Source organism: Patiria miniata, unplaced genomic scaffold, assembly GCF_015706575.1.
Source record: "Patiria miniata isolate m_02_andy unplaced genomic scaffold, ASM1570657v1 HiC_scaffold_19, whole genome shotgun sequence".
Lineage (NCBI taxonomy): Eukaryota > Metazoa > Echinodermata > Asteroidea > Valvatida > Asterinidae > Patiria > Patiria miniata.
Window position 1 is genome coordinate 618,412 of NW_024037057.1, and position 24,353 is coordinate 642,764.

General features: G+C 40.0%; 2 protein-coding genes across 2 annotated transcripts; both read right to left on the minus strand.

The window, feature by feature from the left end:
- Positions 1–11,153: 11,153 nt before the first annotated feature.
- Positions 11,154–12,161, minus strand: LOC119725986 (neuromedin-U receptor 2-like). The gene has a single exon (XM_038197607.1). It carries the CDS (start codon positions 12,159–12,161, stop codon positions 11,154–11,156), a length of 1,008 nt encoding a protein of 335 aa, XP_038053535.1.
- A 10,991-nt stretch (positions 12,162–23,152) lies between these two features.
- Positions 23,153–24,160, minus strand: LOC119725987 (neuromedin-U receptor 2-like). Its single transcript, XM_038197608.1, has one exon. The coding sequence runs from the start codon at positions 24,158–24,160 to the stop codon at positions 23,153–23,155; it is 1,008 nt and encodes a 335-aa protein (XP_038053536.1).
- Positions 24,161–24,353: the final 193 nt, after the last annotated feature.

Sequence of the window (24,353 nt, forward strand, 5' to 3'; positions counted from 1 at the left end):
GAATTCGTGGGGAGGGGGTACACGTGTCATCCAGATCCCCCTTCTCCTTATCTATCCTACTGTGTGTCAAATATGGATAAAATTCACTTAATTCAAATGCGGTATTCAGTAAAACTCGGTAAAGGGATTTATAATGACTGTTAATTAACAGTTAGCTTTTAGAAATTCAGCATTTATATTAGTAATGACTTTTAATTAACATTTACCTTTTAGACATTTAGCACTAAGATTTGTAATGACTGATTACTAACATTTAGTTTTCCATAAACGTTTAACACTTGTAGATGTTCTTCGCGTTAATATTCAATTCTCGAATTTTCCGGTGAATGTTCTTAGTATTATACAATTCTAAATTGGCTGCAAGCAGTCTTGGGAAGTATCATTTTTCGGGAGGTGAGATTGTTTGGCTGTGAATATTTAAAAATGTAACTGGCCAACCCACCAACAATTGAAAAGGATTGGACAGATGAAGGGCAAAACAGTAATTTCAATTTTGTTTAAGAAACCCCAGTGATGTCGGCTTGCATGTTATGTGGCCCTGAACTCTTTTTGAGTTAACATTGTTTAAATATAGCTTGACTTGGTTCAGTGCACCCTGGCCTGAAAGCTCCAATAAATAAGGAGTTGAAAGTTGTGGCAAAGAATGCAATAATGTACATGTCTTGCTATTACTCTCCGTTATGTTTTTTTGATAAATGAAGAAAAAACAAATGTGTCCATTTTATGATCACAAAGATTTTTCCAACGTTTAGCACGTCGGTTGTTAATAAATGAAAACAGATCGTTTCTATGCACAACTTTGGCAAGTAAAAAGTTATGCTTACGTGCGCATGGGGAATATTCCTCCTCTACGGTTAACACGTTTTTCGCTTTGTTTACTGCTAAATTTCTCCGTGAAATGGATGCATGTTGCGTTTAAGGGAGTATCGTGCACCCTCAGAAATCAACTTCCAATCGACGTAACTATTAGCATATTGAGGTTGCATGTAGGCGGATAGTGTTTGGGACTGCAGGATATAGCTACACTCCTAATACAGTTTCTTTTACATATGACGGTTAATGGGAATAATCAGGAATGGGGAAAAAGAATGGGAAATGAAATATCGCCCTCAAAAACCCCACTGTCAATATTAGCCACCGGCATAAAAAGCTCACATTTGTTTTTTAAAGGGCACTTATTCATACAATTAGGGCACTTTTTAGCAAAAGAAGGACACTATTTACAAATATGGGGGTGTTAAGCACTGGTGGAAAAGGGCATTTGAATGGAAAAGGGCAGTGATTACAAAGTATTAGAGGGGGCACCACCCTGCCCCCGCCTTTGTGTCAGGAGACAATTAGTGTTGCAGAGACATCATGTATTATCTACATGTCTAACTGTCACTCATGGAGCTTTAATATTCTACCTACTTCACTGTTTATTCTTTAAGCTTTTAACTGTTCGTCAGGTTCATCAAACTTCTTCGTAATAACTTGAAATGAAACTTTAATAACTGTTTACATCCCGTTGATGTAGGTCTTTGTGTTTGAGCTATTTGTCCGTGAAGCCGCCTCGTTGTCCCTCACTTACCCCAAATTCTAGATGGGGAGAATTGTATACTGAAATGCAAATGGTCTAACATCTCTTTATTCAATTTGTCAACGTAGGCGGTTGGGCAACTCTCTAAGTGACAATCAGACATGTAGATTATTGCCATCTTTCGCAACACTCATCAATCCTTTATTATAGCGTTCAATCTACTGCAAAAATATTATCTTCTTTATTAAAATACTCAAATGCAGAGTTACATACGACAAGGAACATCAGCGAGCGATGTCGAATATACATTTCGAAAATAATACTCCTTACAGAGACAGCAAGCAATCGTTTCATGAAAAAAATATATATACAAAGAAAAACAAATCAATATGTCTCTCAAGATGCACTTTATTTTTCGATTTTGTCAACTGAAGACGTATGCCGATGTGCTATTGTGTCCATTTTTACTTATATACAAAATGAACGACCACCGATGAGTATGGCCAACCACAACATACAAGTCTTTCTCAAACGACAAGCCAAAGCCCTGAACATACAACATGCAAAGACAGCAGCCTATGGGCTCCGTGCGCCAACAAAAGGGTGCCATTTTACCTAGCAACGTCGTCCCATGGGCGGGACACATACATTTCGCTGGGCGACGCGCGCGCACCGTTTCTTGTGTGTGACGCATGTACACCAGGGGATCTGTACTATGTACACGCAGTTGCCGCGCTTCGCGGCAAAATATTGCAGTCAGGCAAGATGGCGTCGTTTGGTCACCACAAACTGTACTTTCTTTGCCGGTGAGGGGGTACTTGTGAACTGAGTGGATGATCTTGTGATTGCTAGAAACCGTCTGGTCAGCGTGCTTACAATCGTCTTAGGAACTCTTATTAATATTTCTGTTCTGTGGTTCAACAGGTGCACTTTGTGTGTTTGCCTTCTATATCACCTCCGCCACCAACAGTTCACTTTGTGTGTTTGCCTTCTATATCACCTCCGCCACCAACCCCATCCTCTGCGAGTTTCGATACAAGAAATTCAGGCAAGGTATTAAGGCGGCTGTTCGCAGTTTCTTTTCTAGGCACGGCAATAACAGAGTTGACATAGAGATGGTGCCATTGTGGGAGTATGGAGGTATGTTGTTTCATAGGAACTTGGGTTTTTGCAACAAGGAAAGCAAAGAGCCTGAAATGTTTGACTGATGAACAATCGTACAACTGTGAAGCAGTGGAATCAATCCTGATTTACAAGTACAATGTACCAAGACAATATGGCATACAGAACGACAACGCTGTCAGTGCTAAGCCATTGAATGAATTGAGGACCTTTTCTTTTCTTAATCCTCTTAACCAAATACACACTGGTGCCCTCGGCTTTAGTGCAAATTTGAAATTCCTTAAACCTAAACGGGCCTAAATTTTCCGGCGGTATAGCGCCGTGAAACCTGAATTTCCCATATGCGTAGTGTACACAGAGCAGAATTATCATTCATACATATGAGCAATTTATTAGCCATAATTCTTAAACCATTTAAACTATAGTCGTGATATTTCTTGAGTATGTTTATAATAAGTTGTTCTACGCATGTACAGAGTTTAATATTTTTGTCGTCGCTCTATGGCCGAGATCTTTGGGGGGGGAACGCCCCCCCCCCTTTCCCCGGTTGAGAGCTGGTCAAAATAACCCGGCCTTTTCAGTGTTAAGTAATGTTTCCTATCAAGAAAGCAAACTTCTTTTGATTTGATTGAAGCTATAATGAGAAGTTAATGCGTGTGGCAACGGAAGCAATTCTTCCTATATCTGGCTGTCACTTAAAGAGCTGCCGAACAACTTTCTTTGATGAACTGTGTACATATAATATTGGTTACGGTCACCATTACTCATGTCGGGTAATTTAGGGACAACGAGGCGGGTTGACGGAAAATTACTGCTTTGATTACCTTTTTTTTTTTTTGGGGGGGGGGGGGGGTAGACCATTATAGGGTTAACACCCACTCATAAGGCGAAAAAAAATTCACTACAATTATACTACAGCAGTTACCGACCTTTATCAACTAACTCTCAGTACAAAATAGTGGCAATATAAAAACAAATAAGATAGCTGAATAATGGATGAAACAGACAATGGTATTATCTGAGTATGTGTTTTACGTCTTTACTTTCACAATGACCAAGAACTTTAAAAGACCACCCCCTCCCAAAAGAAAGACCAACCGACAAATGATACGAACCTCGAATATATAACACTGACAAAATTACGTTTCTTTTCGCACTATTTTAGATTTCGTCTAAATGTTAACGTACGCCTACATTAACAGAACAACAACAACAGCAGCAGTTTCATGTAGAAGATAATCTTCTTGTGTGATGCGTTAACAACAGAAAATCGGCTAATTATTCCCGAGGTCCAGAACCCACGAGTTTAGTACACTGTCATAATAAGGCATGTCGTTTATCGTATCTCAAAGACTGACAGAAGCGTATTTGGAACATTACGGAACGGGGTCTAATTGTATCCTCGCGTCTTTCATTGAAGCCTTGACGCAGGTTCAAAGTTTAATCGGCCACAGAACCTTTCCGTATCAAATATAAGAGGCTGATAACTGTAGAGTGCCACACGAAGCATCGGTTAAGCTAACAGTGAGCTAACAGTCGCATAGCAGCATTGTAGCGAATGTTGACGACTCTAGCTTTATCTTCGAGCATGAAATATTTTTTTTTCAGATGTCTGCATTGGCATTATATCAGTAAGACATTTCCCTAAAGGCAGCCGCTCATTAATGATCTGACGGTAAAATGATCAAACACACTTTGATGCGTTTTACGGCCACTTATTTCCTAGGCACGGCCTTTTGAGAAAATGAACATTTTTATACCAAATGTGGTAGAGCGAATGTTTAGTTTATGCGTGTGTCGCCATCGATGCATCCAAAAGAGTGGTTTGCAGAAATCATCTGATCCATAATAAAAGACGGCGACTCGGAGTAAGATACGTCAAGGAGCGTCAGTGACGTACAAAGAACACACACTGATGGTCGTAAACAACCTCGCAATGGGTGCGTTCGTTCTCACCTTTGTCGACACGGTTTAGCCCCGTGTCGTTCGATTAGCTCTGACGTCATTTTCGGGGCTCAACCGGGTCAGCCACCACAGACCCTGCTCGTGGAGTAGAGTCACTGGTGGAAGTACGTCACGCATGCGTTGTTCATTCCCTAGAAACAGACAAATTGGCGGCCGGACAGCGGAAATCGCAAGTGGACTTAAAAGTTGACTTTATTTGAAGTCTAAAGGTAATCATTGGAACTAGCAAACAGTTAATAGCAACTGTTAAGACTATAATTTCAGCCTAACTTTTTTTGAGATTTGCAATTGACTAGAAAGCATAAAATCTAAAACTTATAAGACCCGCGGTTGAGCGTTCCATTAGCCCGGCTGTCGTGGCTTACCCGTTTTCCTTTACCCGTGTCAACTTGGGTAAGCTAAACGAACGCACCCAAAATGGAGTTTTTCGGAGCAAAGGTGACGCTATTTTGTGTTACATCGTGTTCTAAAAAAAAATACACTTGTAAGTGAACAATCTCAGTTGGCCATCTTGATGACAGATATATGATAGAAAACAGATGTCGTGCATAAGGCGACCTCACTGAGGACAGATTTGTTTTTGACATAAGTACACGGTGTCTACTCATGCGTATCAGAGGAAGGCAGACCTGCCATCTGTGGGGGCGCTCTATGCAATGGGTTTGTTTTATGCACCAGGAATGCAAATGCTAGGGTTGGATGGGGAGGAAATTAGCCGGGATATCGGCCGTATGATCGTTCCCTCACCCAGGGGAACTCCAAAAATAACGACCATGACTTCTTGTACTGAGGCTAACTATGCAAATACGTCATACAGAAAGTGGAGTAGGAATTAAGATGTTGATGTTTGCCTACTTGTATTCATGCGCATGAGGGAGCTGTGCAATAAAGTGGCTTAAGAACGACTAAGTGCGCCACCGGTTCACGGTTAAATAAACACGGCATGAGTAAGATTTGAGGCTTTGCATGGTGGAGATACTAAATAATGAAAGGTTTGCGGAAACACCATGTGCGAATAATTTCTCAACTAACAGAATGGTTCTGAAAAGAACCAGAGGTATAAACTCGACGTACCGGTCAGTATTCTCTGACCTTTCTTAGAGCTTAGGCACTCTCCTGAAGACGGTCAGAGCATACTGACCGGAACGTCGAGTTTATACCTTTGGTTCTTTTCAGAACCATTCTGTTAGTTGAGAAATTATTCGCACATGGTGTTTCCGCAAACCTTTCATTTAAACACGGCATGGTTCATTATACAAGCCCTCAAATGTTATAAAATGTAATTAAAGTGGCATAAATATTACACTGATTCTCCAATGCCACATGAATTGCATTGCCTTCTTTTGCTGGAGAGAATGAAAATGTTTTCAACTGTTTAAATTGGAAGGCGACAGCCCGTGTGAAAATTACCGCTTATAACAAGAGGGGTTTCGGGCAATCGCGTCCAAAAGCCGGGATTGCAGCACTGTTCCGCTCTCTTGTGCGTACCATATTTCCTGCACACGAGTACAGGTCTTCTAAATTCTCTCTTTTCTTGATGCAATCAACATTTTGATCTCAGTCACCCGGCGCGGATCCAACCCCCCAGATCTGCCCAAAAAAAATCATTAAAAACAATGCCTACCCCCCCCCCTGCTTTGACCCCCCCCCCCAAAAAAAAATGGTAATAATGTCAGCCTGTGCAAATCCAGCTTGTTTAGGGTATATCTGTACACTATTCTGTATTCTGTAATATAGTGTTAATCATCGTCAGGTTTGAACGGCGCCCCCCCCCCCCATTAAAGTATGGTACGATTCCCCCCCCCCCCCCTCCCCACCAATACATTTTACGGCGGCCGCTGTCCGGACAATAAAACCTGTCTACATTTCAGCAATGATTTTCTGACCACCCACCCCGCTGCAAACATTCATGGATCCACCCCTGGTCACCTATTTTTGGGGTGAATTTCTTGCTGGCAAACAAAAGCTGCACGCATTTTTTACAAATTTGATCTGCGCAATACGTAATTACGTACACGTGGCTGAGATATTCCATGCGTAAGCATTGATGATGATGATCGCCGCTAGCGTGCTATAAATGAGCATTTGTACATATGCATAACGCGTTCATACAACTGTTGATACATTCACGGTGACGTCTTACACTTCTCCAAGTGTTGTGCATATATTTATGACCTTCCAAACATCTCACAAACTAATTTTGAATTAAGCCTCATGTCGCAGTCCAAGATGCGTGGAAGTGGAAAGGCGTCTCGTTTTGTCTACGGACATGCGTAGGAAGCTGTCTTTCTTCCTGGCCAAGACTACTAGGGAAGCATACGGACTGCAGCTCTCTCCAATATATATATCAGCTTGAAGAGGACCTCGGATGTGTATTCTTACCTTCTCAAATTGGTGGTATTTGGCGGAAGGGTCGTGTAATCGGCTCATCCGTCTTCATGATGATTCGGTGAGTTTAATACTATTGATGTTACTTTTCGAGTTATGGAATTCTGAGCACAAAAAACGTTTTTATCAATATCAAGGGATCACATTTTAAGGTACCTGATATTTCAGTTAAGATGAAACCAGTTGTATCATTGTAATGCATTCAGTATGATCCCATAAGTATCCATGGTTGCCAAGTAGAAGGCAGGGCAAGACTATCGACTCTTGACAATATAAAGCATGTTATTTGAACATTGGAAGCAGCAGGTTTTTTTAATAAATGTTATGATAAGTGTCAGTTATCATGGCCATGAGAGCGTTCTGGTGTGTTTTTTTTTTTGATATGTGAATAGTTTTGCTGAAATATCACATACCTTTAATGTGATCTGTGGATAAGGTTAAAAAAACGTTGTTTTTGATCAAAATTCCGCAACTGGAAAAAGCACATGAGCGATTTGAATTATTCTTTCACTAATATTCTTTCATATCCTAGATCTGAAAAGCGCCACAAGCAGAACTTCTAAAAAAAAATAAAAATAGGGGGCACTTCTTTTTCGTTTTCTTTTTTTCATCCTGTATAGTATAGCGGTGATAATGTTCACATTGGCAAAATCACGCAAGCTCATAACTAGTTTGAATACACAACTATTACACTATGTTGACTTTTGACAATAATTCAATACCAAAGTTAATCATACCTACCACGAAAAACAGATGTATTGTTTGAAGAAAGTAAACTCTTTAGTACCTGAGAGTACTTACTGGCTATTACATTGAATACAACTAGTTATTTGGGTCAATGTAGGCTTACTAATTGCAACCCTTGTCCCTCCAACAATTTGGTAATTTGCGTTTGTAATTATGGATTTACAAAGTGTCCACATGTACACACATGACGTCAGGCTTTCAAATGTTCCGTATACACTACATTCATGTGCACAAAAGATAGAGATTTGAACAAAAAGCGAAGATCACAATACTGTAAAATACATTAAAAGTTGCAAAGCTACGGTACTTAAAACTATACAATGAGTTGTCAAGACACGACAAAAGTACCAACAACACTCTAATGCATTTAATCACAGTCACAGTCTATGAATACAGGGTCAATTTAAGCCTACACTCATCGAGGAATACAATGTCAGAATGCCTGGATCCAGGAATTGTCGCGGGGGGGGGGGGGGTTCATCAGCAAACAAAATCTGAAAATGTACGCAGGTTTTTTTCACCAGACACTTGGCCTCCGTAAAATCATGTTTCAATAGGGGGCGCTGTTCAAATTCGACGATTATTAAACACTAGACTACAGAATGGTGTACCATATTTTGAACAGGCGGATATTATACCAGTATAATTTGTTGGGGGTGTCACGGGGGGGGGGTCGACTTATTTGTTAGGAATTTGTATGATATTTTTTTTTTGACAGAGCTGGGGGTTGACCCCCAAAACCCCCCCTCTGGATCCGCGCCTGCAGCTGTCATCCACATTATGTGGATAACTTGTTTTGCAATATATATAAAATAAAACATATTAAATAAAACATATTATTTTTAAGTAAAGTGTATCCTAGTATTCCTGAATCTATAAATAATATTAAAATAAACAGCAAGCCTACATGACATACCAATAAAGGACTTTCAAACTAAAAAGTCAAAGGGAACTCACTGACAAACTTAACTGGTAGAGGCTGTCATTTTCATGAGTTGTATCTACTGCCCTCAATTGTCTAATTTGGACAGTTATGATGGTCACAAACGAGGACAACAGGCACATAAAACATCATGCAAGTATTGCAATTATTTTCAGATAGGGCGGGTAGGTTCTAACGATAATACAACGTCCTCATATGTGGACGTCATGCACTAAAGGGTTACCTCCCGATGATTTTGTCGGCCACAGTTCTTTGAAAAACAAGACTTGAATTCAAGGTAGTGGTGGTAGGTACTTCCAGTTACTACTCATCGTACTGTAATCGTACTTTAGTGTTTTGCTACTTCTAACATGACAACTGACGAAGTAAATTTATTCTGAGGTGTGAGATGTCAAATAACTTATGTTCCAATGTTCCCAAGAAACCAAGTAAGTTAGTATAGAAGGCATATGTATGCGTATATTCAAAAGCTACATCTGAATCTATATTGTGTAGATCTACAAACATTCATGTCGAGATAAATATTGCAGTCATAGATTTAAAGATGCATTCCCCGTTAATAAATTAAAGAACCGGGGGTCGGGCGGCTTGATCTTCCTCCCAATCAAAGAAGACAAGGAAACAAACAATGAAAAATGCCGCCTAAGCCAACAATTATTACAATTTGAGGCGCACAATAAATACTACCGTGACATATACAGGGTGGATCTGTTCAGCGGTTTTGAAACAAAGGCCATAATGTAATACCAGTCATATTTTGCTCCATTCCAAGGTTGACAACACATACATTTAGAGCGTATAATGTTTTTCTGTTTTCTCAGGCCCGCCCCCCCCCCGTCTGAATGTCCTGAATCACTTTGAATTGTTATAACATCTGTTTGAGACACTCCTTTGTTACATTTAAAGACGATATATGTACAAAACAAATAGTCACAATTAACAATGAGCAATGTCAACAATAGTATTCTTCCTGTTTAGTTTAGTGCTTTAATCAAAAAGCCAATTAAGCTAAATGTTAACAGTACTGTGTTACACAACAGCCTTTATTTGGAAAACCGGTAAACCAAATCCAATGGAAATTCTACAGAAAATAATACGATCAGTATGCTTTACAATGATTTTGTAAGAAAACAGAAATAACATTTTGTTGTTGTTGTTGTTTTTTTGTTTTTTTCAAATTCTTCTTCAACCCCAAGAGGGACATTTTTGTTGTGGGACACACTGTATTGTCAAACTTTGAAAGGAGCAAAATTGACTAAGGTTACATTAATTACCTTTATTTCAAACCACTGAACTGAATCCAACAAAAACTTCACACAAGAAAGAAAAAAAAATTGGGTTCATCAATTCTATAATTGAATTACCCCCTCCCCATATATTACGGTAATTCTGTACACCCTCCAGATGGACAATTATTGGGACACCCTGTACAATGCATGCTATCATAAGCAGCTCTCTCAAAGTCAATTAAGTCCAAACTATTTTTTTTTCGAATACACACATGTTTACGTTACATACCTAGTGTGGACATTCTTTTGTTTTCGTGTATTTAATAAAAACCTGTGAAAAAAAAAACTCATTTTACTCACACTAAGAAAACTCTTTCAACCCATTTTTTTGTGTTTCTCTTCATTTTGTTGAAATGACAGGGATCCCCTAAAGTCCCTCTTTTGTTTTTACTCATAACTGTTTAGGAAGACCTACCATATGTACATCGCCAAATTGGTGAGCTTCGGGAATTGGGAACCATATTATTGTCCTCTAGTTTTCAACGTCCCCTATAATGCAGATACAAACTCACAAACATCCCGGATGCACTATTTCCTTCAATTTCATAAATTGTAAGAAATGATTGAAATTAAGCTTCAATTAATCGGAAATTGATGAATAAAGTAAAAAGCAACAGCGTTGTTCATATTAAGTATTGAATTGAAAGAAAAAAATAATAATAAAATGTTGGACATTTGAAGTCGGTAAAATGGTTAAAAAATGACATAACAGCACCCGGAAAATGGATGGTTGATGAACATAATAATCGTACAATGTACAAATGATTTTGGAGAGAAAAAAACAAAAAAACATCCATAGCAAACAGTTATGAATTACATGCGCGTGACAACATCAAAACAGCCAGCTATTTATTACTTTTTTTTTATTTTGTGGTAGCTTTGAAGCCAGCCGCTATCAATGAAAGTAGGCTCCCCTCTATATAAAAGGAAGAACTCATTTCTAGCAACATGAATTCCGTGCTGGTGGTAAGCATGTATCTCATCATGTAGGTACGTACGTGCCCATGCGGATCACTTCTCAATCTATGGTTAACACGCTTTTTTGCTTTGTTCACTGCTGAAACTCTCCGTGAAATGGACGGAGGTTGAAGGAATCGTTTGCCTAGAAGCACCATGATATGACACTTGTTATATATTCTCCCCACACTGCCATATAGCCAGATAAACCATATATTAAAAGTCATAATGGTGCCATCTCAACGTCAACTCCGTTACCGCCCTGCCTTTTGGAGCATCTGCAGAAAGCTACCTTAAGGCCTCGCCTGAATTTCTTGTATTTAAACTCATAGATGATTGGATTGATGACTGAATTGAAATTAAACAGTAAATTAGCAAAAATTCTAATATGCCGGTAAATCATCGATCCACAGAACGAGAACTGAGCCTTGTCTGTTGACTGCAGGCAGAGAAGAACAGCAAAATAATCCACTGTCCATAAGACAATGAGAGCTCCCAAGACAGTTTTAAGCATGCTGACCAGGTTCTGTCTAGCAATCAAAAGGTCATATGCTGCTGCCCTTGCATGTTGCAGGTTCAGGGCTTTGGCTTGTCTTTTGAGAGTGACCTGCATCTTATAATAGGCTAAACTCATTAATGTTAGGGGTAGCAGATATGAGAAGAGAAATGTAAATATGCTAAATAGAATTGCAAATAAGCGGTGAGGATATTTGATTGAGCAAATCTTATTGGCGTCATTGCTGGGTTCCATTGTGAATAGAAGAGGCAAAGATAACACAAATGATATCACCCAAATCAGAGCAATCAAAGTAGCAATCCGTGCTGTTGTGAGTTTTCTCGCATAGTGTAAAGGGTGTACTATGGCAATATACCTCTCTGTTGTGACAACGCAGAGATTGTAGGCAGAGGCATTGGTCAATGCAAATGCTAAGTACTTTGATTGTAGAAGTCGGCAGAACAAGTCTCTCACGCTGTTGCTCACAGGGGCAACAACAATAAGCGGACAGTCTGATGTTAGATAATACAAGAATACTTGCAGACACACCAGCATATCGGCAACAGCCAGATTCACCAGCAGGTAGTTTGTCAAGTTGTGTAAGAATTTGACGCGTATGATGACGTAGCACACTAAAAGGTTCCCTAGGACACCAATGACTCCTTCCGCTGCCATGATCTGACACACCCACTTCTCGACAGTTGGTTCCTCGTTGAGTTCATCAGTTGCATTCATGGTTCATATTTGTGTTGATGCTTATTTACATTTTGGTGCGTACTCTTACTGGTTTTATCAGTATGGATTCAACAGTCTCTTCAGAAGTATTCCTTTGTAGGTCTGTGAAACTGGGGAGAGTTACTGTTGCTCACTGTAGAGTAACAAAGATCATTGACTGTTTCTCCCTCGTATGTGCGTCGTTTCACCACGAGTGGCTATCGGAATCAGATTAGATAGCTCGTTTGAAAACCAAAGATTTGGATACAATGATGATACGTGTACTAAACATGTACTTTTTTTCATCAAAATGTCTATAAAATTGTGAATCGGAAACAAGTGGCCTTGATGTGGCCTAAACATGTACTTTTTTTCATCAAAATGTCTATAAAATTGTGAATCGGAAACAAGTGGCCTTGTTCCGCCAAAAGTCTGTGTGATCAGTTAACCGTCAGAGCGTTTCTGAGAAGATGCCGGAAGGAAAAGATTTTATTGATAGTATGTCCAAGCACTTTTTATCAGGAAACACCTCATACTAATTTCTTGGACGAAGATAAAGCTTTAGTCGTCAACATTCGCTCTAATGCAACTATGCCCAGGTGTTTCTCAAGCTCACTGTGAGCAGCTGATGCTTCGTGTGGTACCCTACCCGTTATCAGCTGCTTTTATTTGATGTGGGAAGATTCAGTCTGTTGTTTATTAAACGTTTCTTAATGAAATATTTCAGGAGACGATTAGTAATGGGAAGTCGCCTATTATCTGCATCACGGATTTGTCTCTCATCGAGCGACAATAAACAATCCTATTAAAAGGTAAACTTAATCATTGATTCCATTCCCTTATAACCATTAATCAAATTTTCTAACGAATAATACAAAATTGTCATAAAGTTTTAAATGAGTATTTAATGACTTGTTATAGTCAGATCTAGACTCATGCAGTCTTTTAACTCTGGCTTTGGACAGGTATTACACTGAGGGAGCCTGCGGGTTGGTTGCCTCGACAAGTCAGGTTGGTGCAGGGGGTGTCAGGTTGGTGCGGTGGTTGATGTCCTTGCCTTCCAACGGTTGCCAACCTCTATTTGACGATGGAGTCAAGCTCTTCCATTTTTATCATACCGTACGTAGATGAGTTGCTCCCCTCAGTCTCATGCTCTACAAATAGTTTCATGGTAGATGCTCCTCTGTCGGCACTTTGGTTCTAGTCCAGCGGCTAACCCGATAACCCGGTTTTACCGTTCACAACAATATTTCTTGATGGTTTTTAGGCCTTGAGACCTGCTGACTGCGAATCTGGATAATGCCACTTCGGCATCCCTGGGGCAATAAGATATCCAAGATGGCCGCCAGTATGGCCTTTAGCATATCTATACAATTACAATATATATGAGTGCCCAATAATATTTTTGGATAAGGAACATTACACAAAGATGTGGATTTAAGTAGTCAGTCAATCCAGTTTTACCAATCCCTTTAATATTTCTTACAATATGGCTGCCAAGATGGCCGTATGCGAACATTTTATTCCCAGGACGGTTGGGGCCATGTCATGAATAATTCAGTAGTTTCGATATTTATAGAGTTTGAAACCCTTTCTTTAACCCTAAAGGGGCCGGGGGGGCGGAATCCCCCTCAACATTTTCCGCGATAGCCTCTTAAAAAAAAATTTCGCGACCCGAGCTGTTATGACTTTTTAGCCTCGAGCTTTGCGCATCTTTTGATACCAAAAACATAAAAATCGGACCACGGGTTGCCACGTAGCGAAAAATTTTCCGGCGCTACGCGCCGTGAAAACTGAATTTTCGCATATACGTCGGGTACACCAAGCAGAATTGCAATTCATACATATGAATAATTAATTAGCGATAATTCCAAAACCCTTTGACCTATAGTCATGAAATTTCTTGGGCATGTTTAGGAAGAGTTGCTCTATGCATGTGCTGAGTTTCAAAATTGTTCGTCACTCGATGGCCGAGATCTTAGGGAGGGGGACGGAATCCCCCCCCCCCCGGCTGAGAGATGGTCAAAATAACCCAGCCCCTTTACGGTTAATAGACACCTTGCATCGGCCAGCTTGGAGGTGTTTCGGCTGAGTATGCGGCAGTTTTCCCTTCTCACTTCTCCGGACGTGAAGGGATGGCAGTCGGTAGCGCACCGTACCAATATCGGCGTGTGGTGAATTGTCCTCGCCTGCTTGCAACTACCGCCAACAACCGGACTGGTTTCAAACCAGTGCGTGATGGCGAGCTTCATGCGAGGTTCCTGCGCGTGACCTAAACAATATTTGCGGGAAAACCACACCAGTCGCACCCCCTGTGCTGGGAGATTGATTGCTTTGCTACAAATCCATGCATTCGCTACTCTTGCCCCAACCCTCTTAAAAAAAATACGCTGGCCGTACACTTATATAAGACGTACCGGGTAAGCTGCATGCTTGTCCGGCGGCAGACCAGAAAACATTTTATTAGTACAAGCAATTGCAAATTCAACTAAAACGGCATGATCCTACCTCGTTATCTTTGGAGAATGTGGCCGCCAAGATGGGTGTAAGTACACGTACATGCATATAATAACTAGTATACATAATATGTGCTCGCACATAATTCGTACAATTATATGACAAGTGATGTAGTGCAAAAGAAGTGTGGGTTTAATAATAATAATAATACCGGAGTATTATATAGCGCACGTATCTACCAACAATTAGGTACTCAAGGCGCTGGAAATTATGTCTAGTATTAAAGAAAGGTAAATAACGCTTATGAGAATAAGTAACAAAATATTTGACCTATTATTTAGCACTTTATAAGGGTTTACAAGGTGCTGCGGTGCATATTGCAGCCACCGTGCCAGGAACACCGGGGCAAACCCCCTCTCTTAGCAATAAATGTTACTTGGTTCTTTAACGTGCATTACACAACACACGGGACATATGGCTTTACGTCCCATCCGAAGGACGAAACAATAATGGTAACAAGCACCATGTTCCCACGGTCAGGATTCGAACCCATGTACCACGGCACACGAGTCGCACACGGATTTAGTTATCAGTGAATTCATATATACTATTTCAGTCCTTTAAATATGGCTTCAAAAATGGCTGCTAAGCTGGCCGCTGACAGCAAAGGGCCACAGTGCGAGCAAACCATTGTTGTCCGGCAGAGATGAAACTTTTCCGATTTTCTTACAATGTGTCCCACAAAATTTGAAATTTGTGACTATTTTTTTTCACAAAATGTTATTTTATTTCCATCATAATTTCGAAAAAAAGACGACGAAAAGTCGATGGAAATGGCACGTTAAAATCATCGCGAACGTAGTTTCAATCTCTTTCACCAGTCGTTATTGGAGTGTTTCAACGATGGAAACAAAGGCCATAACACAGTTCGGGGCCTTTTCCGGCTGGACAAAAGAGTAAACATTGACAGGGGACATGGACAAAATCATTGTGTCGCATGTGCGTGCATATGTACTGTACAAAGAAGATATGCAATGGTACCAGCGTACGTACCGCACCGTACCGTCTGCTAGCACATGACCAGTCGGGAACGGGTAGCCTTGTGAACGATCCAGTGGATAAAATCATTATGTTGTGCGATTTTCGGAGGTTTCAGATTAAGTTGTACAAAATGCAATGCTTTGAAAATCATGATGATTATCTCGAGGATAGCAAAGAGAGCATTAGCAAAACATTTCACTGGCATTTGTTGGAAGAGAAAGACGATAATGCCTGATTTTTCCCCACGTACGAATGCAAGTGGAGTAATGGAGTTGTGTGGTTGAATCATGGACATGATTGAAGCACCCTGCATGAACGGTGCCCTTGTCCTTTGGACTTTTTCCTCGACTTTCTCAAGTAAGAAGTGAACTTTTCTGTTGATGACTCAATTACTCTAACTGTAATTCAGGCGTTTTATGCTATGAAAACACTGGCCTTTTTTTTCATCGTAAAAAATTTGTTAGAATCGAAAATATAGCAGGAATTGGTGTCCGGAAATTGGGCATGAAGTGTATTGTACCTGCATGTACATGTGTGTAACTGCAGTATGGCCTAGATTTTGGACACGTATTTTTGTTCGGCCTGTGTTTTCCGATTTTTTTTGCCATATGCCAGGTTCATCCGGTGACGGATCATGACCAAGCTTTACTGTGGTGGTTTCTGACCTGCTGTATCATTCTAGAGATATCCAAGATGACCTACCATGATGACAGCCTTCATAATATAAACATTATACACATTATTTGCTCATAGATCGACTTTACAACTAAGAAATATAATCCAGTGTCCGGCAGTGACCGTATAGACGGATTTTAAGCCTTAGAAGAATTTGTGGTTGTGTATTTGGCCTTGGAGACCTGCTAATTCCAAAGAACACTGTGCCTCCTCGGCATCTCTGGGAAATTGATGCCTTTACAAGACGGCTGCCATTTGATTTTCCGAACATGTGTGTGAGTTGTCAGTGGATCTGTCGTTACCATTCCCCTCTCACATCCACTTTCTTTTCCCTATATACAACTCCAAAAATGGCCACTAAGGTGGCCTTTAGCCTGTGCGTCTATATGTCCTGCCTGTAAAACTTCTTGAAACATCTTTGATGTCCTTGCAATTTGTACTGCAATTGATATATTTGTGCACATTTCTTGGAAAGACGCAGGGCAGTTTGATACACTGGACGTACATGGTCGCTGGAACAGAAACTAATAATATACATATACAAAAGTGTCGAAACTATTTCTGGTTGCACAATCTGACTCTCCTCATCAAATTGCAGTCGTGCATCTTTACATTCTCATCAAAGGCTTCACACGTTGACAGAGGGTATTGCAATTTGGAGTTTCACAATGGATTTCTAGTATTGCACAGTGGGCGACAGAACATTATCCTGGTTGGTAGGCCGCCCCAAGACGCTGCTATAAAACATCCACACAAAGTCTCCATCAGCCTTCCGTGGCGTTCAATGTTGTCCCCCCCCCCAAAAAAAAAAAAATGTTTTCCAAGATAATAAACTTAATCTAATTAAAGTGCTTGTATTCAAATAAAAGATCACGTACAATTGTGGTCATTGTGGCCGAACTGGGCTTTTCACAAGCCGCTGACAGTATAAATAGGTTAGACATTTCCTGAAATGTACACAAGAAAGTGTGCCAGACTATTCATATGTTTTTTTAAAAGGGTAGCTAGTCTTTCATGTTAAAGCAGTCAACTTGTTTGCGGCCACTTTGAATAAAATTACCCCGACGATGCCGAGATGACATTACATTTTGGAACTAGAAACCACTCTAATTGATGTGTACTAATACAAAAGAGTACACCTAAAACTGCTCATAAAAATCCGTCCATAACTTTTTAAGTTATCTTGTTAACTGACAAACCAACCAACCAACCAACCAACAAACGGCGATGAAACATGTACAAACCCTAAGGGAAAAATGTATCTTTAATGTGACGTAACCTGACACCTGATGACGTCACAATCACGAATTTCGTCTAGGACCATCTGTGGGTGGTGGTCTAATTATGAATTAAGTCTAAAGTCGATCGGATTTACGAAGATGCCAAACTGGAGTGTTTTAAAACGTGTACAAAACATATGGGGAAAATGCATCTTTAATGTGACGTAACCCGACACCTGATGACGTCACAATCCCGAATTTCTTCTAGGACCATCTGTGGGTGGTGTTCTTAGTATGTACCAAGTCTGAAATCAATCGGATTTTTAAAAAAAAAGTGCAAAAGTGGACTGGTAGACGAAAAAGGAGAAAAAAAAAGAAAAAAAAAATCTTAACGAAAACAAGAGCTGTTTCGGTGTGTACACCGAAACAGCTAATAAAGATATTTAAAGCAGTAATTGAAAGACGCCGCGAAACAGCCTCGTCTAATTCCCTAATTACTCGACATGGCAGATGCGAACAATAAGATATCGTGATTAATTATAAAAGAGACTGACATCTCTTTACTCAATTTACCAAAGACAACGGCACGGCAGCTCTGTAAGTGACAACCAGACACGTACATAATTGCCATCTTTGCCACTTCAAATCAATCTTTATGATCCTTAATAAAAGACGGCGACTCAGAGTAAGATACGTCAAGGAGCGTCAGTGACGTACAGTGAACACACACTGCCGTATGATGGTCGTAAATTGAGTGCGTTCGTTTAGCTCACCTTGGTCGACAAGGGTCAGCCCCGTGCCGTTCGATTAGCTCTGAAGTTATTTTCGGGCTCACACAGGTCAGCCACCACAGACACTGCTCGTGGAGCAGAGTCACTGGTGGAAATACCTCACGCATGCGTTATTCGTTCCCTAGTAACGGACAAATATGGCGGCCAGACAGCAGAAATCGCAAGTGGACTTACAAGTTGACTTTATTTGAAGTCTACAGGTAATCATTGAATTAGTTCATAGCGACTGTTGAGGCTATAATTTCAGCCAAACTTTTTTGAGTTTTGCAATTGACTAAAAGCATCAGTAAGTCGAGGCGGATGACAGCCTTGACGCAACTGTAATATGCTTAATATGATAATTAGTACGCACTATGGTAAATAGTCTTCTCTCATTGGATAATGGCTAAAAAAATATTTATTATACTGCAAAATACAACCAAACTTAATAAACCTGACTGCCTGTGGTAATAATAATGTAAAATAAACTCTGAAATAATATTTATAAAAATTAGTTTAAAAAGTCATAGTTCGGGTCGGCGAAAATGAAATAAAAAAGGAAACACGCTACGCTGAAGTTCTCGGTCAGCGGCCAAAAAAGCTCTTACACTATTGAATCTGTACAACCGACTTGTTTCCACTAGGCTGCACGGTAAATAGGGACATGATATCTCCTTCAGCTAACTTATTCCTGAGTACGTACAACTTATAAGTTATATGCCGTACGCACGACTTATGTCGACATGGTACGACATATAAATTATATCGCACGGTACGTATGACTTATATGTCGATCGGTGCCAGTACGACATATGTCGTACTACGACTAATGTGCCGACAGGGTACGACGTATGTCTCATACGAGTATGTCGTAAATACATTTTAACTCGTACGAATGAATTGTATGTCGATTATGTCTAACATATGCAAATCTTGTGAGTTCGACTTCACAGTACGACCTATGTATTAAGTAGCTCGTATTTATGACTCGCATATCATATGACATAATACTTACAACTAGTTGTATGTATGTCGTAGGTATGGCATACAATAAATGTGTACGTATGCGTTAAAATACATATGTCGTACGTATGTGAATTTATTTTCATTTGTTTGGAAAAAAACTGGAGAAATGGTTTGAAAGTGAGATGAAAAACCTGGACTGTGGACATTAGTTTTGAGTACAGTGGACAGGGTTTGCCACGCAAACGCAAATATGTATCTCGTGGGTCAAAGTTTACGGGCTTTGATTGGATATCGTGTTATATATGCGCATCAGAAATTCTCGGCCGAATTTGGCCGAAAATATAAAGAAACACATAAGAAATTCGCTATGGTTGGGTCAAGGTTGTCATCCGCTTCGACCTACTGCACGTACTGCTGTTTACGGATGTGTTTGTGGGGCGTACATATGTACGTGCAGCCAAAGCACATGCAAGGGTCGTTGAGGCAAACGGCAATGCAACTAGCTGGCGCGGCGGGCGCGCGGCGGGCGGGCGGGGGCGCGCGGCGGGCGGTGTATGTAGTGGGAGCAAGCTCGTTTGGGGAACAAGCTGAGAGCCTTGGTCAAGGCTATCTGCTGCCATGATCTGACGGAACCACTTCTCTCCAGTTGGTTTCTCGGTGTGTTCATCAGTTGCATTCATGCTTATTTATAAACTTTTTGGTGTGTACAGTTACTGGTTTGTTAGGATGCTCTGATTATGGATTCCACGGTCTTTTAAGAAGCATTCCTTTGTATGTCTATTAAAACTTGAGAGTTATTGTTGCTCGCTTAAGAGAGAGAGAGCAGAAATTGGTGACAGTGTATCCATCAAATGTGAGTCGTTTCAACCCGAATCGATTTCGGAAACCGTCCAGATACTTCGTTCGAAAACCACATTTTTTGATACACTGATGAAGATTTTCAAATGTACTAAACTTTTCGTATTAAACTGACAATTGTCTCAAACGTCTTCAAATCGGGAAATAAGTGGCTATGATCTTGCATCAAATTGAATGTGATCAGTGCACCGTCAGAGCATACATTAGCAGCTGCCGGAAGGAAACTATTTTACTGATAGTATGCCAATGTACCCACAAGGAAACACCTTATAATAATTTCTGTCTAGAACGAAGATAAAGCTTTCTAGTCATCAACATTCGCTTCAATGCTACAATGCAAATGTGTTCCTGTTAGCTCAATGTGGGCAACTGATGCGTTGTGTGGTACCCTACCCGTTATCAGCTGGGAAGATTCAGTCTGTCGCTTATTAAACTTTTTGAATGAAATATGTCGGAGACGATGAGTGGGAAGTCGCTTATTATCTCAAAATCTGATTGTTAATCACCGAGCTAGATCCTATGGACTTCCTTCTTTAATTTTGAATAGTAAAAATTACTAAAAATTACCTATAATTTTTAAAATTACCAATCTGCGATGGCCCTATAGCCGAATATCTGCAGTTACAATCCAGCAATAATTTAATAATGTCAGCACACAACCGAATGAATCCGGCGTAATCGACCATCTAAATACAATAGGTCGGACGTATCCCATCGTCGGACATAATGGGTCGGATATAATCGGCCGTCGGGCACAATGGGTCGTACATAATCGGCAGTTGAACACAATGGGTCGGACATAATCGGCAGTCGGACACAATGGGTCGGACATAATCGGTCGTCGGATGTAATTTGTCGGACATAATCGACCAAACGGACATAATGGTCGTGATTACGCGTTTGACAACGCTTACATTTAGAGCGTACACAATGTGTTTCTGTTTTCTCAGGCCCGCCCCTGTCTGAATGTCCTGAATCACTTTCAATAGTTATAACATCTGTTTGAGACACTCCTTTGTTACGTTTAAATATGATTATGTACAAAACAAATAGGCACAGTTCACAATGTGAAATGTCAACAATAGTATTTCTCCAATTTAAGCTAAATGTTAATGGCACTGTGTTATACAACATATTTATTTGGAAAACCGGTAAACCAAATCCGAAGGACATTTTACTGAAAATAGTACGCTAAATATGCTTTACAATGATTTGTTTTGTTCAAACGCTTCTACATGTCTGAGAGGGACTTTTTGTGGGACACCTTGTATTGTCAAACTTGGAAAGAAGAACAATGGATTAGTGCTACATTAACTACCTTTGTTTCAAAACCACTGAACTGAATCTGACGAAAACTTCACACAAGAAAAAAAAAATGTTTGAGTTCATAAATTTTATAATTGAAATTAAACCCCCCCCATATATTACGAGAATTATGTACACCCTCTAGAGGGACAATTATTGGGACACCCTGTACAGTGCATGCTATCATGAACACCTCTCTCAAAGTCATTAAGTCCATACTGTTTGTCTTTGCATGTTTACGTTACATATACCTACTGTGGACATTATTTTGTTTTCGTGTAGTTAAGAATAACATTTGAAAAAAAAACTCATTTTACTCACACTATCAAAACTCTTTCTCCCCAAATTTGTTTCTTTGATTCCCTTTAGTGTTTCTCTTCATTTTGTTGAAATGTCTGGGATCCCCTATTGTCCCTCTTTTGTTTGTACTCTTAACTTTTTAGAAAGACCTCCCATATGTACATCGCCAAATTGGTGAGCTTCGGGAATTGGGGACCATATTATTGTCCTCTAGTGTTCAACTTCCCCTATTTAATGAAGAACCAAACTCAAACACATCCCGGATGCACTATTTCGTTCAATTTCATAAATTGTAGGAGATGATTGAAATTAAGCTTCAATTAATCGGGAGTTGATGAATAAAGTAAAAAAGCAACAGCGTATGTTCATATTAAGCATTGAATTAAAAAAATAATAATATTAAAATGTTGGAAATTTGAAGTCGGTAAAATGGTTAAAAAATAACATACCACTACCCGGAAAATGGATGGTTGATGAACATAATTATAATCACACAATGTACAAATGATTTTGGAAAGAAAAAAAAAATTCATCGCAAACACTTCTGAATGGCATGCTTCGAGAAGTATAGCCCACGTGACAACATCAAAGTTGCCTGCTATGTATTACTTGTTTTATTTTATGGTAGCTTTGAAACCAGCCGCTATCAATGAAACTAGGCTCCCCTCTATATTTAAAGAAGAACACGTTTCTAGCAATATGAGTAAGATTTGAGGCATTGCATGGTGGAGATACTAAATAATGAAAGGTTTGCGGAAACACCATGTGCGAATGATTTCTCAACTAAGAGAATGGTTCTGAAAAGAACTAGAGGTATAAACTCGACGTTCCGGTCAGTATGCTCTGACCGTCTTCAGGAGAGTTCCTGACTCTCCAAGACGGTCAGAGTATACTGACCGGAACGTCGAGTTTATACCTCTGGTTCTTTTCCGAACCATTCTGTTAATTGAGAAATCATTCGCACATGGTGTTTCCGCAAACCTTTCATTATCTAGCAATATGAATTCCGTGCTAGTGGTAAGCATGTATATCATCATGTGCGTTAGTATATTGTTTGCAAATTGAAGGCTGATTTTCAGTGGCGTATCCCACACTGGGTACACGTTATATATACTAAGAATCGGATAATTTTGAGGATGATTAAAAACTTCCATAAATCAGGAGTTGATCAGTGTGGCACAAAATGCAATAATTGTGCACGTCTGGCTATCACTTTGCCACACAATGTGTGTTGATAATGGAGTAAAGACAAATGCTTCCCCTGTAGAATCACCATACAGTATTTTTTTTCAACGTTAAGCACGTCATTTGTTATTGAATGAAAGCAGATTGTTTATCTGCACAACCTTGGCGAGTTAATGCTATAGTACTACTATAGATCCTGCATTCCTTCAGAAGCTTTCGGCCCCAGCCATGAGAGTCATAATGGTGCCATCTCAATATCATCTCTGTTACCGCCCTGCCTTTTGGAGCAGCTGCAAAAAGCTACCTTGAGGCCTTGCCTGAATTTCTTGTATTTAAACTCATAGATGATGGGATTGATGACTGAATTGAAATTAAACAATAAATTAGCGAAAATTCTAATATACCGGAAAACCTTTGATCCACAGAACGAGAACTGAGCCTTGTCTGTTGTCTGCACGCAGAGAAGAACAGCAAAATAATCCATTGTCCATAAGACAATGAGAGCTCCCAAGACAGTTTTAAGCATGCTGACCAGGTTCTGTCTAGCAATCACAAGATTACAGGCTGCTGCCCTTGCATGATGCAGTTTCAGGACTGTTGCTTGTCGTTTGAGAGTGACCTGCATCTTGTAGTAGGCCAAACTCATTAAAGTTAGGGGGAACAAATATGCAACGAAAAATGCACATATGCTGAGTAGAATTGAAAATAAAGGATGAGGAATTGTCACTGAGCAAATCCTATTAGGGTCATTGCTTGGCTCGACTGTGAATAGAAGAGGTAGAGATATCAGAAATGATATCACCCACATCAGAGCAACTAAAGTAACCATCCGTGCTGTTGTGAGTTTCCTCGAATAGTGTAGAGGGTGTACTATGGCAATGTACCTCTCTAATGTAACCACGCAGAGATTGTAGGCAGAAGCATAGGACAATGCCCATGCCAAAAACCTCGATGCCAGAAGTCTGCAGTACAAGTCTCTCACGCCGTGGCTAACTGGAGCAAGAGCAATAAGCGGACAGTCTGATGTTGAATAATATAAGAATACTTGCAGACTCACCAGCATATCAGCAACAGCCAAATTCACCAGCAGGTAGTTCGTCATGTTGTGTAAGAATTTGACGCGTAGGATGACGTAGCACACTAAGAGGTTCCCTAAGACACCAATAACTCCTTCTGCTGCCATGATCTGACACACCCACTTCTCCACAGTTGGTTCCTCATTGTGTTCATCAGTTGTATTCATGGTTAATGTTTTTGCTGATGCTTATTTCCAATTTGGTGCGTATAGTTAGTGTTTTTATTTGGATGGATTCAGCAGTCTCTTCAGGAGTACTCCTTGATAGGTCTGTAAAACTGAGGAGAATTACTGTTGCTCACTACCTGCACTGGCTAAAGAGTAGCATACATCACTGAGTGTTTCTCCCTCGCATTTGCGT